Raw genomic sequence first — 14882 nt, forward strand, 5'->3', positions numbered from 1 at the left:
TGGTACTGTGCACACAGGACTATGGTGGAAATGAAAGGAGATGGCACGTTTCCATATACAGCTGGTGCCTAATATATGTGACTATCACGCCCCTCACATCTTTAATTCCTAGCACCCCTATCTGGCACTGCTAACAAGTCAGAAAAGAGCCAAGAGTGAAGCTGGAGAATTTAATTCCTAATGGATGACCTCCAAGATTGAAACATCTGTCCGTTCCCCCCATCATCCCAGATGAGGGCCCAGGCGAGGCTTTGCCGATTGTCACAGTTGAGGTGGTGCCAGGATTGAGTTTGGGGACCCCCCAGTTGGCCACTCCTGGCCAAGACAGGGTGGCAGATGTGGTTAACGGCTGGAGCAGCAGCAAGAGAGAGGCGGGCAGGTTTGTGGCAGATACGCAGAATGAGACTGTCCAGGCCCGTCAGCCTCCCACATCAGGGCCCCAGACCCCCTTCCTCCAGCCCCATTCGGCCCTGGGGGCTGGGGGACAGGCTATTAGGGTCAGGGGTCTCCTGGTCAGCTCCCCAGGAGCCTCCGCCACCGGGGTCTACAGTCTCCAGGCGCAAGGCTGGAAGCAGGCCCAGGCTTCGAGGCACAGCTGGTGGAAAGGCCCAGGGTCCAGGCAGCCCAGAGGGCCCCTCCTCACTGCTACCTCGGCTGCCACTACTGTGACTGTGACCCCTATCGGGGGCTACCCGAGGCAGCTGGCGGCTCTGGGGTGAGGGACTACGGCTGCCACCGCGGCGTTCGCGGGATGAGGGACGGAGAGCAAGACTCGGGAAGCGAGCTAGACCCGGGCTGCGACTACGGTGTCTCTTGGACTTGCCAGGGCTGGGGCTGCGGGACTTGGGTGCCAGCAGCTCCAGAGTGCTGTCATCCTCCCCCTCTGAGCTGGTGCCTGAGCTGTCTGTGCTGCTGCTGGCTGATTCTGAGGTAGGCAGCGAGATCTGGAGAGAACACTGGCCACTGGGGCAACTCCACTCCTTAGCCTGCCCACTCCCCCCTTCCCTGTTGGCAGACCCAGTGAGGTTGGGCTATTGGTCTAAGGTCACAGAGAGAACACGGAAGATGTGACAGTCAACTGGGACATCTTGGCCTGCTTTGGTCCTACCGTCTGGTCCGTTTACCTGAAAGGGTTCTGTGACGCCAATGAGGATGCTGTGGTGGTGACTATAGTAACCCAGGATGAAGTCTCCGTGGCCCTTGGGCAGTGACTCCTCACTGAAGGTCACCTGGTGGACACAAGGGTAGAGGCCCAAGCTGGGGCCAGGGGGCAGCCTCAGGACTCCCTCCCCTAAGCAGAACTCTGGTGTCCCCCACCCTCCCCTCCTTGTTAGTACCTGGTAGATATTCCCATCCACTTCTTCATGCTTGGCCCAGACGTAAGCCACATAGTCCTTACAGTGACGGAAGCCCACCTAGGGAGAGAGGACCTGGGGTTGTCATGCCCTAAAACCAGCAGCTTCCTAGCAGAGCATCTGACAGGATGAACCAGTGATACAGAGGGCCTGCAGGACAGGATGAACCAGTGATACAGAGGGCCTGCAGGCCCTCCCTTCCCCAGACTCTTATCCTTCTCACCCGGTACAAGCCGATCCAGTCCCAGGAGCTTCGGGCAAACACTGTTTCCACGCGGTACCTCACCACAGCCTGCTCCGGCCGAACCCATTCATCTGCTACCTCCAGCCGCACCAGGGGCGTGTCGTCCCTGAAGGCAAACTGCCCAAGCAGGGCAGGGACAGAGGATGGTGTCAGAGGAGACCCTCTACCATCCCGCATACCTAGAGCTCTTGGGTCATGACCCATGCTTGTAATAACAGTATACTGGAGGTTGAGGCAGGAGAATGGATAATTGGAACATAGCCTGTAACACAGCAAGTTCTAGGCCAGAATGGGTTATATAGTGAAGCACTATCCAAAAAATAATGGTAAAAAAATCAAACCCAAACCAATCAAACAAAAATTCCTGCCTCCAGTCTAGGCTCCCTTTTGCCCCAAGCCTTCTTAGTCGATGGAACGTGGATTTGAGGTCAGCCAGGCTTAGACTTGGCCTCAGCTCAGTCATTGTCAGGTTATGCAAGGGTTGACTTCCTTAGCCCTTCAGCAGGCAGGCCCTTGTCTGGAAACTCTTGTTTAGTTTTAATTAAATAAATTTTTTTCGGGGTTGGGATTATATCTCAGTGGGTAGAGCTCTTGTTTTATTTGTTTGTTTGTTTGTTTTTGTTTTTGCCAGGCAGTGGTGGCACACACCTTTAATCCCAGCACTTGGGAGGCAAAGGCAGGTGGATTTCTGAGTTCGAGGCCAGCCTGGTCTACAGAGTGAGTTCCAGGACAGGTAGAGAAGCCCTGTCTTGAAAAAAAAAAAAAAGTTGTGTGTGTGAGTGGTCTGCCAGCATGTGTGTCTGTGCACACAGTGGTGTGTGTGTGTATGTGTGTGTGTGTGTGTGTGTGTGTAAGTGCTCTGTCCACATGTGTGTCTGTGCACTGTGTGTGTGAGTGTTCTGTCTACATGTGTGTCTGTGCACTGTGTGTGTGAGTGTTCTGTCTGCATGTGTGTGTGAGTGTTCTGTCTGCATGTGTGTGTGAGTGCTCTGTCTGCATGTGTGCCTGTGCACTGTGTGTGTGCCTGGAGCTTGGACCCGGAGTTATAGGTGGTTGTTAGCTGCCATGTGGCACTAGAATCCAAATCTGGGTCCTCTGGAAGAGCAGCCAGCGAATGCTTTCAACAGCTAAGTCATCTCTCCAGCACTCAAGGCTCTTGTTTTTATACTCAGGGCTGAACTACTGATTCCCTGAAGTGCCGTTTGTGATATATTTCACCAATTGCCAAGCCTAGATGCTCACTAAGTAATTTGCTTAAATGAAAGCAAGGGAGATAGGTAAAGTCCTGTGGTACACAGGATTCTGGGGTAAGTTCAATTTCCTGAAGCTAACAAGAGGCCAGAGCAGTTTGACTGGAGACTTCAGTTCATTTTCCAGGTCTACTGCTGCATTGCTGTGTGGCCTCAGGCAAGACCCTAGCCATCCCTAGACTTAGTTTCCCCTGTCTGAATCTTACTATTAAGGGCCAAATAATAACCCTGCCTTGTCATGAGTCCATGAAGACAAATTATAACCATGAGTGGTTTTCCTCTGGGACCAGCCAGGCAGAGTCTCTGCAGTGGCAAGCAGCCAGAGTCCTGGCCACCTGTGTCCCCAAGGAAGTGCTCACGTGGTGCCAGCCTCCGGCCTTTGTCTGGTCCCTGTTGATCTGGTTTCAGGTTTCTTTCCCTGGCTCCTGAGCCTAGCTGTTCCAGAAGAAACCAGTACAGTCTTTCCCTGGGCAGGTTGGAATGTGCTCTCAGGTTTTGCAAGGTCAAAATCCCTGCAGAGGCATGGCGGGACACCTCCATAACCTTAGTGCAGGCTGGAGATCAGATTCTAGAATGGTCCTTGGTTGGACACCAGACCAGGCTACAAGAGAGTCTGTTTTTAAAAAGACAAGAAAAACAAAACAAATTCTCCAACCAAAAAATAAAGCCTGGGAGAGAGCGTGATGGGTAAAGAGGCTTTATCCTCAGGTGATCTGACTTTATTCCCTGGGTCCACATTTAGAAAGAGAGCACCGACTCCCAAAAGTTATCCTCTGAATTCTTTCAGAACGTGCACACCTGTGCACATAAATAAATGTAAAAAAAAAAAAAAAAGGCTGAGGGTGGGGGTGGCATAAAGCAAGGTGCTGGAGAGATAGCTCAGTGGTTAAGGGCACTGGCTTCTTCCAGAGGTCCTGAGTTCAATTCCCAGCAACCACATGGTGGCTCACAACCATCTGTAATCAGATCGGATGCCCTCTTCTGGTGTGCATGAAGACAGTGACAGTATACTCACATATATAAAATAAATCTTTAAAAAAAAAAACCCAACGCCCCCAAACCAAAACAACAACAACAACAACAACAACAACAAAACAAAAACCAGAGGACCCAGGTTCAATTCCCGGCATCCAAACGGTGGCTTACAACTATCCACCCTCTTTCTTCTAGCCTCTACGGGTACCAGGTACACAGAAGTACACACAACCAAAGCACCTATGTGCATAAAATAAATAAATAGCCCCAACACTAAAGCAGAGGGGAGACTTTGGACATTTCAGGGCCCTCAGCATTCAAAGGGATGGGTATGCAAAGGGCCTACATGTACCCTGACGTGTGGTGGATGTCTAGTGGGTCACTTTGGGTTTTGTTTTTACCACAGAGTCTCATTATGTTCCAGGGAGACCTGGAAATTATCATATAAACCAGACTGGATTTGAACTTGAAATTCTTCTGACTCAGCCTCCAAAATGCTGTAATAGGATTTGCCACCATGCTTGGCTCAATAGGTAATTTTTATTATTGTTTGACCCAGGATCTCACTATGTGGCCCTGGTTAGCTTTGAACTCCTGATCCATCTGCTTTGCTATTCTCAATCCTGGAATTGGCCACCAGGACCAGCTTACAACTATTTTTTTGATTTTTTGTTTTTTTGGTTTTTTTTTTTGTTTTTGTTTTTGCTTTTTTCTTGAGACAGGGATTCTCTGTGTAGCCCTGGCTATCCTGGAACTCACTCTGTAGACCAGGCTGGCCTCGAACTCAGAAATCCACCTGCCTCTGCCTCCCAAGTGCTAGGATTAAAGGCGTGCGCCACCACTGCCCAGCTACAATTACTTTTTTTAAAGTTTTTTTTTGTTGTTGTTGTTAGTTCTTTCTGCAGTGCTGGGATTGAACCCCGTGTCTTACCCATGCTACCACTGAGTTGCATCACAAGACACAGGTAACACTTTTTTTCCTGCCCCCCACAGGAAGGACAGGACAATGTGGCCTAATGCTGAGTCTCAAGGTGAGGTCCCTAAGGGCCACAGTGTGGTGGCACATGCCTGAAACCTTAACACTTAGGAAGCTGAGGCAGGGGGATCATGAGCTTGAAGGAACCTGATACATAGCAAGAAGTGATTTAAAATCAATAACAACAAAAGCTCCCACCCCATCCCTGTCCCAGAGTTCACAAGAGGCCATGCTTGGGCGGAGGAGCCCCATCCCCAGCTGAAGCTTTGGCTTAAGTCCCATTGACTGATCACCTGACAAAGATGCCATGAGAAACATTCTTTGTCCTGCAGGGCTCCCTCTTATCAAACCAAGAAATCCAGAAACTGCAGTTTAGGTTTCAAGGTTGGAAACACGGGACCTACCCCGGTCTGCTTCTGCCTCTAGACTTGGGGCGCAGCGCCATCTCAGAGGGCTAGCTTGTGACATTCTAGAACTGCCTCCTTTTACTTTGGCAACTAGGAACCTCAGTTCTAAACACAGTGAAGTCATCCCTGAGCATCCAGGTCTGTTTAGTTCCCTGGTAGAAACTAAACCCCAAGGAGGTTGAAGTTCCTGATGTAAGACAGTATTTAGTATGTGCATGTAACTGCACATCCTTGTAAATATTTTAATTCATTTCTAGGTTGCTTATGATACTTCATGTAATGCAGATGACTGGAAGGCTGTTGTTATACTGCAGTGCTTAAGGAAAATGACAAGGAAAAAACTATATATGTTCAATACAGGCACACTTTTTAAAGAAAGGAATTATGAACTTATTTTTCAAACTCTGTGCATGGGGCAGTGTGCGTGTGCGTGTGCGTGCGTGTGTGTGTGTGTGTGTGTGTGTGTGTGTGTGTGTGTGTAGGAGCCCACAGAGGCTAGAGGCATCCGATCTCCTGAATCTGGAGTTAACGGTGGTTGTGAGATGACTCCTGTGGGTGCTGGAAAGTGAACTTGGGTCCTCTGCAAGAGCAGCGTGTTTTTCAAATTTTAGGTTGATGCCCTAAACATTTCTTGGAAGAATAAAGTCAGTTACAGATAGTGGAAAGATATGAGCTCTTCAATCAAACTGTCTTGGGTTCAAATCCTTCTTTTTCCTCTTACTGTGTGGCCCTAGGCAAGGTAGGTCCTGTCAGCCAAAGTCTCATCTGAAAAGGAAGATTATAACCCCACTCCCTCCTTATTTGAAGAAAATGGATGCTGTTAAGGACAGGTGGAAAGTTTATGGATAGAGGATGCTCAGCTGGGCCAGGGGACATCCTGAGGGGCGGATGAGGCCAGGACTTACCTGCAGGATGAACTGGGCAGCAACAGGCTTGTGGTCACTGACAGTGTATTCCATGTGACTGCGGTAGCTGTGCTGGGTCACTTGGAGCCTGTGACTTTCTCGTCCTGAGGGGCTGGGACCTCCACTTGGAGCCTTGACCTTCCACAGAATTCGATCCGTCCAGGCTGGCTTGCGCTTCTTGGCACTGCAATAGGAGAGGGAGGGTAGCCTGGATTTCAGGGGCACGGCCCCAGCTTTACCTTTACCTTCTGCCCCTTCCCCCACCCTGCCCCTCTGCATGGTGTACCTGGTGTCATATTTGTTGGTACCCACATCAAACTTGAAGGTGGGAGCGAAGTTAAGGGGCCCTTCCTGGAAACCTTTCAAGATGGGCCAAGTGCTCTTGGCCATGTTGAGCTGTGGGGGTCCAGAAAGGCAGAAGATCAGCTTGGGCCTTGTACGGCATCCAGAGATGGGTGGGGCAGATGAGGTCAAGGGCAGAAACCTGGTGCTGACTGGTTGAGTTCAGGGTCAGGGAAGGGGAGGAACATCACTACCTACCTGGTCCTTTTCCCAGAGCTGATGGAGTTGGTTGCTGTCTATGGCGAACTTGACAAAGTGTAGGTCGTAGCTCTCAATTCGGAAGTTCAGGTCCCCAAACCAGAATACAAGGCTGCTCCAGGGTGGGAATGGGGGTCAGTGGGTTCACGGAGTACAAAGGCTCTAGTTCCTTCCTGGCACCCACTCAGCCTTCTAGAAGTGCCAATGGGTGGGGGCTGCCAGAGCCTTCAGTCAGGCAAGGGATGGAGGAAAAAGAGAGTCTAGAGACATTAGGTGAGGAACCTCAGAAAGAAGGTATCCCCCAGCAAAGCTCTACCTTGCAGGATCCCCCCTCCCCCACCGAACAGCAGGCGGCCTCGGGTTTCCTATAGGTGCTATGAGTGGGTGGGTCTCGCACACCAGTCCGCAGGTCCACCCTACTCATCCACCCAACCTGGCTCTTTGCCTCCGCACTCACTCATGATCCAGGATGCCGTGTGCACCAGGTCCCTGGAACTGCTGGAGGCTAAGGATAGTTTGAAAGTTATCCTTGCGCTGCTCCGCCTTGTCCATGTGTGCGGGCAAGTGGCAGTTTAGGAAGCACAGCATGTGCCCGAAGGCAGCTAAGCGCACGCTTACTCCGCCCTTGTTACCCTAGGGGTGAGATTTGACAGGTCAGGAATCTGACCTGGGCCAGGAGGGGAGGAGCTGGGCGGGGCATAAAGCCCGTGAGGAGCAGAGGAGGCTGAAGCTTAAAACCGGATGATGAATTCTAAGGAAAGAAACGGGAGGCTAGGACTAGGAGGGGCCAGAGAAGGAATGGGGCGGGGCGTAGAAATGGGTGGTGCTTGGGTTGGGGTGGGTCTGGGGTAAAGGATGGAAGCATGAGGTGGGGGGATCTTGGAAGCCACACTCAGGCCCATTTCCCCCGCTCACCCAGTAGCCACCCAGGCCAGTCCGGGTACAGTCCGTCTGCACGTCCCGTAGGAAGGGTAGGTGGTAGTACTTGGCAAAGAGCAGCAGGATGACGCCCTGCATCCTCACGGTGCTCACCTGCAGGGGAGGCGTGCTGGGCGACCCTCTGCATACGACTTACCCGCAGCCTCTGCCTCTGCCCTCGCCCCACTCATCTCTCTACCCCTCCGACAGAGAGACCCAGCAGTCTCTGTGAGACGGGAGCAGGGTCCCTGCTTCTCACAAGGGCGTCTGTGTTGTTACCAGCACGAAGTTGAAAGGCCCCAGGGCGTCCATGAAGAGCTCGCTCCACTGGTCCGTAAAGAGCGCATCCTTGAGCCGCTTGTTGATCATGGAATTCACTTCTTGCAGCCTGGGAGGGGAGGGGAGGGAACAATCGCTGGATTGGAGGGGCCGTTTTAGAAATTCCTTCTATGGGTGATTCCGGGAGGCCAAAATGGCCAGGAAAGGGGCTCTACCCACACTGCTCCTTACCCTATGGCAATCATATCTGCACCATCACTGTCGTGGCCACCGCCCAGGTGAAGAAGAGATGTGACATCGTCAGGGGGCATGGCAGTCCCCACGTTCCATGTAACCACAGTGATCCTGGAGGCAGGTGCATTGGGAGGGTTTACTGCTGGGCACCATTTTCCCACCCTCCCTTTCTCTTTCACAGGACTCCTTCTGGGGAGCTAAATGGAGGCAGGTAACTATGTGAGGGCCCTTAGAAAAGACCCAAAGTGGGCCTAAGATCCCTAACTTCCTTCCTAGGTAGACAAACCTAAGAAGCAAATCAAGGAGACAGCATTTCCCACAGTAGACCCAGCAGCACCTTCCTCCCGCCCCCATCAATTCCTATTGAGGTAAACCGAGTTAAAATGCATGGTCACCCTGGAAGAATGACCAGTCTCTCCTTTCAAACCCCAGTAACTTTTCAGGAGAGAATGCCAGGCCCTCACCGGAATCCGGGGTCGCTCTTGCAGGTAGGCTGAGCTGACCAAGCTGTTGGTGGGGTGGTGGTGGTGGTGGTGGTGGTAGTTGCTGGGTTTTCTTGTGCCTGTAGGTTAGGGCTTGGGCACCTGCCAGGCCCCGCACTCTGGGTGACAGGTCTTGGGAGTGCCACCTCAGGGGCTGGAGGGCCACAGGGAGGGCGGTTGGGAGAACGACTTGGGGAGCGGCTGGGAGACCGAGGTGGCTTGGGCAGAGCCGGGGGCACAGTCTGGCTTGAAGGGATTCCTGGCCGGAAGGTAGGGGACAGAAGTCCAGGGGAACGGGTGCCGGACTCTGGAAGGCCTGGGCTGGCATCCAAGGGCAGGGTCTGCGGTGGAGGCGGCAAGACAGCATCCTCCTGGCTGTGGCGTGGGGCCTCCGGTCTTGCGCGGAAGGAGGGGGAGAGCCGAGGGTCTGAGGAAGCCTGGGCCCGTGGTGGAGAGGTGGCAGGACCAGCTGCCTGTGTGGGGCTGTGGAGACAACCCTCTGCAGGAGGAATGGGCCTGGGAACTGCGGAATCCTTCTGTCTAGCTGGCAACCGTCTCTCAGAAGCTGTGGTAGATGTCACAGATGCTGGAGCCAGGTGACCCTCCTGAGAGGGTGACAGAACAGGACTGGGCACAGGGGAAGGACTGGAGGGGGACTGCGGGGGCTGCTCCTGAGAGGCCAGCGCCAGGCTAGGGCCTGAGGTTGCCAGTGCTGGCTTAGGTCCCACAGAGGTGGGTGATAACTGCTTCTGATCCCTGGAAGTTGGAGATAGGATGGGTCCTAGGGGAGCCGGGGAAGGCCTTGGCATAGCAGAGGCAGATATTACCAGCTGCCCCAGAGACTTTGGAGCCAGGATTGACACTGAGGCGACTGGTGGAGGCTTTGGTCCTGCAGCGGCAGATACTACCAGTTGGCTCACAGACGTGGCTGCCGGGTTGGAGCTGCGATGGGGTGCGGGTCTTTTCTGTTCTCCAGCGATGGACAGTGGAGTTAGGACAGGCCGGGGAGATGACAAAGCCAGTCTTGGCCTCTCTGAAGGAGGTGACACAGCTGCTTGTGGTCCCACAGGTGCCAGGGCCAACCTTGGTTCCGAGGGTGCTGGGCTCATGTTCTTTGCTGGAAGCTGAAAACTTGAGTTTACCTTCTAGAGGACAAACAGATGAGTCGGAGTGACTTTAGCAGGGGCTGAGCCCTCACTTCCGTATAGACCCCCACTGAGCCCTCACTTCCGTATAGACCCTCGCTGAGCCCTCACTCCCATATAGCCCCCAGTAGACACCCACAGCTCAGGACAGATCACTCCAAGGAAATCTTTCCTGTTATCTCTCTCCAATCCATCCTGCTCCAGGTCAATTTCTGTCTCAGAAGAGGCAGGATACAAAAGCCATGTTTCCATCTTAAACTTGAAACCCTGTTCACAGATGGACAGACTGAGACCCTGAATCCCCTGAGAGTGGGAATCTCAGAGCTCCCCGCATTCTTCCTCCCTCTCTCCTCTGACCAGCTTCCAGGGCAGTTCCCCTTACAGAGCGCTGCTGACTCAACACCCCGAGTACCTCCATGGTCCTTCCTCCACAGTGCCAATACCCCCGAGTGCCTCTCATGCTCTACCATGCCCCTGACCCCAGTGGGCCATGCAGGGTCAGGAGCTGGCAACGGACACTGTCACCTGTGTTCCCATCCCAGCTTTGGGATTTGAGGCAAGTGTCCCTCAGCCCTCAGACTGTTTCCCATCTGTACGATTAAGGGAAGGGTCCCTGACCCTCCCACATCTTAAGGTGTGTGTGTCCAGGGCAAGGGGCCCCTGCTTCTAGCCTGACACTTCCTGGCACTCCTGAGTGCTGGAGAGTCAGCCCACCCTCCTCGGCCAGTCAGTGTGGTCCGATGCCACGCCTCTCTCTCTCTGCCCAGGCTGTGCCCTCTCGTCTTGCCTGTTCTTTCCCCACCTGTGAAGGTAGGCAAACGAGTATCCTTTAGACCTGGCAGGTGGAAGGACACCTGCTTTGTCCACTCTGTTTATGATGTTCCCAGTCTCCAGAGGCCAGGAGAAAGTGTCCTTTGCCAGGGAGGACAGAGGAAGGTCTACACTCGCCCCAGGGCGGCCCCATCCTGCTCTGGAGACGCAGTTCAGTCTCCGTCCCGTCCTTCTCGTCCTTCTCGGTTCAGAGAACCTGAAATTCTACTTCCACCTCCCTCCCTGAACTCCACTTTCTGAGGCAGCATTTTGGATGCTCTCCTTGGCTCCAAGTGTCCCACTGTGTGCCCCCTCCCCCCAGGCACCATACCGCCTCCAGCACTAACAACTTAGACATCCCAGATGTCACAGTTCTAGTCTTCAGACACAAGCCCCCTCATTTTACATTGGCTCAGAGAGGACAAGCAACTTGCCCAAGGTCACACAGCAAAGCTGGAGAACAGCTGGGTTCCCTGACAACCAATCCAGAGTGCTTCTGGGGGACTCTTGGCTGTGGCTGATTCCATTTCTCTATGGGTATCCCATCACTGCCCCTCCAACGTGACCTTTTTGCTCAATCTCTGCTTGGTGGCACAGAAAAGTGCTGGTCCCTTAGCTAGGGGCACCAGGGTGCCTGCAGAGTGTGTGTGTGGTGGGGGAGTGTGAGACCAGGAATCAGGAATGGGGGCCAGGGTTTGGGGGCTTTTACCTTTGAGGGTGTCCCAGCTTGCAAAGCCCCATGGGACCCAGGCAAGGGTCCCAGTCCAGTCCTGGTCGCGGGCCTGGCACTACCACTCCTGCTCTGGCCCTCCATGTCTGCAGCAGCCCCCGGCAGCCCAGCCTGGCTCCCTTGGGTTCTGGCTCCAGCTCCTCAGCTCCCAGGAACCAGTGATGTCATCAGCCATTTCAACCTGCTGAGAATTTAAAGGCACAGGCACCCACTTCCCATATCGAAGGTGGCAAGGGCTAAGTGGCCACCCACTAGGAACACTTCAAGCTGGCTTCTGATGTTAGAACGTCCAGGGGTAATATAGGCAGCCATCCCGCTTGGCCCTGCTGAATGCTGAAGGAGACCCCACCCTCCAGACAGTAGGCAGGACCCACCCCTGCTCAGGGAGGGGCACAGGCACTCTTGTAGGTAATGCAGGGACAGGTGGGTCAGAGGTCAGCAGCATCCTCTCCAGGGCCTCAGGGATATCTGCCTTGCCCTGTCACTTTCCTAACTTTCTATTTAGCTCAGGACTTGTCCTGGCCCCCACCCTTGCCCCATTTTTAAGCCTTGGGCTCCCCCCCCAACCTTATCCTTGTCTCGCTCTATTCTTCCCAAACCAAAACCAGACAGTCAGGCTCCATCCACTGGAGTCTTCTCCCTTTCAAACTCTGCCAGCCCCTCCTCTTCTGCAGACACCCCAGTGCCCTCAGATGTCCCCACACATAAGCAGGTCCTAGTCCAGTCCCAGCTTCTAACACTCCCTCACTAGTGGTGGCTCTGAAAGGCTTTGTCCAGGTCACCTCATGAACTAAGGAGGTCTTCTGAGTTTCAGTGACTTAACCCAGTGATCCAACCACCTTGAACCAGTGGTGTATGTGGGAGAGAAAAATGGGCGGGGAGGGGGGGATGTAGCAGGAGGAGGAGGACTTGGTGGGAGACTTAAAAGTAAGCCTACAATGCTTAGGGTGGTGACATAGTGTAACCCCAGCACGGGGGAGGCCAAGATGGGAGGCTGGCTAAAGGTTGAGGTTAGCCTGAGCTATATAGAGTGGGTTCAAGGCCAGGCAGGCCAGTTAGGGACACATAGGGTCCCCAACTTTTCTCTAAAAGTCCAAACCAAAAATAAGCCTAAAGCCTACTAGGCTTTCAAACCTTAAAGAATTGAATCCACTAGAGTGAGGCAGATGGCTCAGTGGTTAAGAGTACTGACTGTTCTTCCAGAAGACTCAGGTTCGATTCCCAGCATCCATATGGCAGCTTGCAACTCAAGTTTCAGTGGCTCTGACTCTCTCACAGACATTCAGGCAAACCACCAATAGAAGAGGAGGAGGAGGAAGAGGAGAAAGAGGAGGAGAAGGAGGAGGAGGAAGAGGAGGAGGAGGAGGAGGAGGAGGAGGAGGAGGAGGAGGAGGAGGAGGAGGAGGAGAAGGAGAAGGAGAAGGAGAAGGAGAAGGAGAAGGAGAAGGAGAAGGAGAAGGAGGAGAAGAAGAAGAAGAAGAAGAAGAAGAAGAAGAAGAAGAAGAAGAAGAAGAAGAAGATTTCTGGTGCCTAACAGGTACAGGGCTATGTCTGATGAATGAATGAATGAAATGAACGAAGTGAGAAGAATTGAGCCTGTAACCCCAGCATTTTGCAGGTAGAGACAAGAGAATCAAGAATTCGATGTCATAGCCGGGCAGTGGTGGCGCACGCCTGTAATCCCAGCACTCTGGGAGGCAGAGGCAGGCGGATTTCTGAGTTCGAGGCCAGCCTGGTCTACAGAGTGAGTTCCAGGTCACCCAGGGCTATACAGAGAAACCCTGTCTCGAAAAAACCAAATTAAAAAAAAAAAAAAAGAATTCGATGTCATGGAGCGGGAGGGATGGCTCAGAATGTTGTTGCTCATCTAGGGGGACCCAAGTTCGATTCCAAGAACTCATGTCAGGAGACTCACAACTACCTGTGACTCCAGCTCCAGGGGATCTGATCCCTTTGGCTCCTGTGAGTACCCCACACACACCATACATACACCTATGCACAGGTTGAAAAATAAAAGTTCAGTGTCACCTTTTGCTATAGACACTGAGGGCCCTAGTCTACGTGAGGCCCCTGCCTCAGTAAAAAAAAGAAAGAAAGAAAACCAAGCAAATGATCATAAAGGTCAGATTTGGCCAGGGCGAAGCATGGGCTGTTGGTTTTGCCGTGCTCCCTTCTGATTCCTCTCTGGTAAAGATCCCTGGGATCCCCACTTTTCTAGGATTACTAGATTGTACCAAAGAGGAGATGAACCCAGGTCAGGTGGAAATGTTCAGAGTTCTTTTGCTTGTTTGTGGATGTGCATTTTATTTTTATCTATCTATCCATCCATTTATCCATCCATCCATCCATCTATTATTTGTATGTGTGTGTGGTGTGTGTACTTGGTGTGTGCCCATGTGTGTGTAGAAGCTTCTATCCAGGTGCACACATGTGGAAGCCAGAGGAGGCTCTGCTCTATCATCCTCTGCCTTATTATTCCTTCGAGACAGGACAGAGTCTCTCACCGAATCTGGAAGTAGGTTGACAGCCAGCAAGTCCCAGCAAGCCCTCTGTCTCCGCCTCATACCAGCTCCATGTTAAGGTAGGTTTCAGGTGCGTACAACCATGCCCGACTTTTCAGATGGGTTCTGGGAATCCGAACTCAGATCCCCATGATTACACAGCAAGTGTTCCTATCCACTGAGGCATCCCCCAGCCCAAAATGTTCAGCGTTCTGTGCCCAGAGTCCTGGCAGGTCTACAGCCATCTCTCTGCATCTTCACTGGCCTGAGCCAACTCCCATGTGAAGTTCTTGGCAACAGACACTACAAAGCTTTTCTTGGCTGTGCTAGCTCTGCCAGACTCACTCTGGGTCAGGCCTGTGATTCTGGATTAGCATCTCTGTAAGTAAGGCTGAAATGTGTGGGGGCAAAGACTTGGGCCAGCATAGATCGTGAACAGAAAGTTTTTTTTTGTTTTGTTTTGTTTTGGTTTGTTGTTGTTGTTGTTGTTGTTGTTGTTGTTTTTGGTTTTTTTGGATTTGGTTTTTTCAAGACAGAGTTTCTCTGTATAGCCCTGGCTGTCCTGGAACTCACTCGGTAGACCAGGCTGGCCTTGAACTCAGAAATTCGCCTGCCTCTGCCTCCCAGAGTGCTGGGATTACAGATGTGCGTCACCACCGCCCGGCTACAGAAAGGTATTTTGATGGCAGTGGCAGTAATGGTGATGGTGGGTGTGCTCATGCGCTGAGGTGGACTGACGGCAAGAGTGATGAGTGGGAGGGGCGGAGGGCAAAGGCGGAGGCCCTGGTAGTGAGGAGGAGGATAGTGAGGTGGGGGAGGAGCTGATGGCACGGGCAGTGAGAAAGGCACAGGCTGTGGGGAAAGCCATGGAGAGTGGCCGTGGTGATGAGGGGTTAGGGAGGTGAGAAATGGGTCAGTAGTGTGAGTGTGGCATTGGTGGAAAGGGTGCTGGGAGAATTGGAAGTGAAAACGGAGGTTTGCATGAAGGGGAGTGTGAGCCTGGCCACCATCCCAAGAGCGAGCGTACTGGTCCAGTCCTCCAGCTCCTGTCTGACAAATCGGTAAGTAGGATCCGCAGCAGTGCCAGCCTCTGATGCGATCCTGAAAGAGTGCGAAGTCACTGCCCCAGGA

General features: G+C 52.8%; 1 protein-coding gene across 1 annotated transcript; it reads right to left on the reverse strand.

Moving 5' to 3' along the window:
* Positions 1-197: 197 nt before the first annotated feature.
* Inpp5j (inositol polyphosphate-5-phosphatase J) lies at positions 198-11354 on the reverse strand. The gene is made up of 13 exons (XM_052198561.1): positions 11230-11354; positions 8548-9710; positions 8081-8194; positions 7850-7958; positions 7568-7684; positions 7110-7285; positions 6653-6764; positions 6399-6508; positions 6113-6296; positions 1579-1716; positions 1338-1415; positions 1125-1229; positions 198-944 (listed from the first exon to the last, which is right to left on the reverse strand). The coding sequence occupies exons 1-13, from the start codon at positions 11332-11334 to the stop codon at positions 432-434; spliced, it is 3024 nt and encodes a 1007-aa protein (XP_052054521.1). The 5' UTR covers positions 11335-11354; the 3' UTR covers positions 198-431.
* Between the last annotated feature and the right edge of the window lie 3528 nt (positions 11355-14882).

This window comes from Apodemus sylvaticus, chromosome 11 (assembly GCF_947179515.1).
Source record: "Apodemus sylvaticus chromosome 11, mApoSyl1.1, whole genome shotgun sequence".
Classification (NCBI taxonomy): Eukaryota; Metazoa; Chordata; class Mammalia; order Rodentia; family Muridae; genus Apodemus; species Apodemus sylvaticus.

What these genes read in the sequence shown, in the direction of transcription:
- Inpp5j (XM_052198561.1), bottom strand. Translation starts at nt 11,334, where the DNA reads ATGGAGGGCCAGAGCAGGAGTGGTAGTGCCAGGCCCGCGACCAGGACT. An exon ending in GGCCTTTCAACTTCGTGCTG is followed by an intron (nt 7,685 to 7,849) that starts GTAACAACACAG and finishes CCTCCCCTGCAG; the next exon opens with GTGAGCACCGTGAGGATGCA. An exon ending in GCGTCACAGAACCCTTTCAG is followed by an intron (nt 945 to 1,124) that starts GTAAACGGACCA and finishes TGTTCTCTCCAG; the next exon opens with ATCTCGCTGCCTACCTCAGA.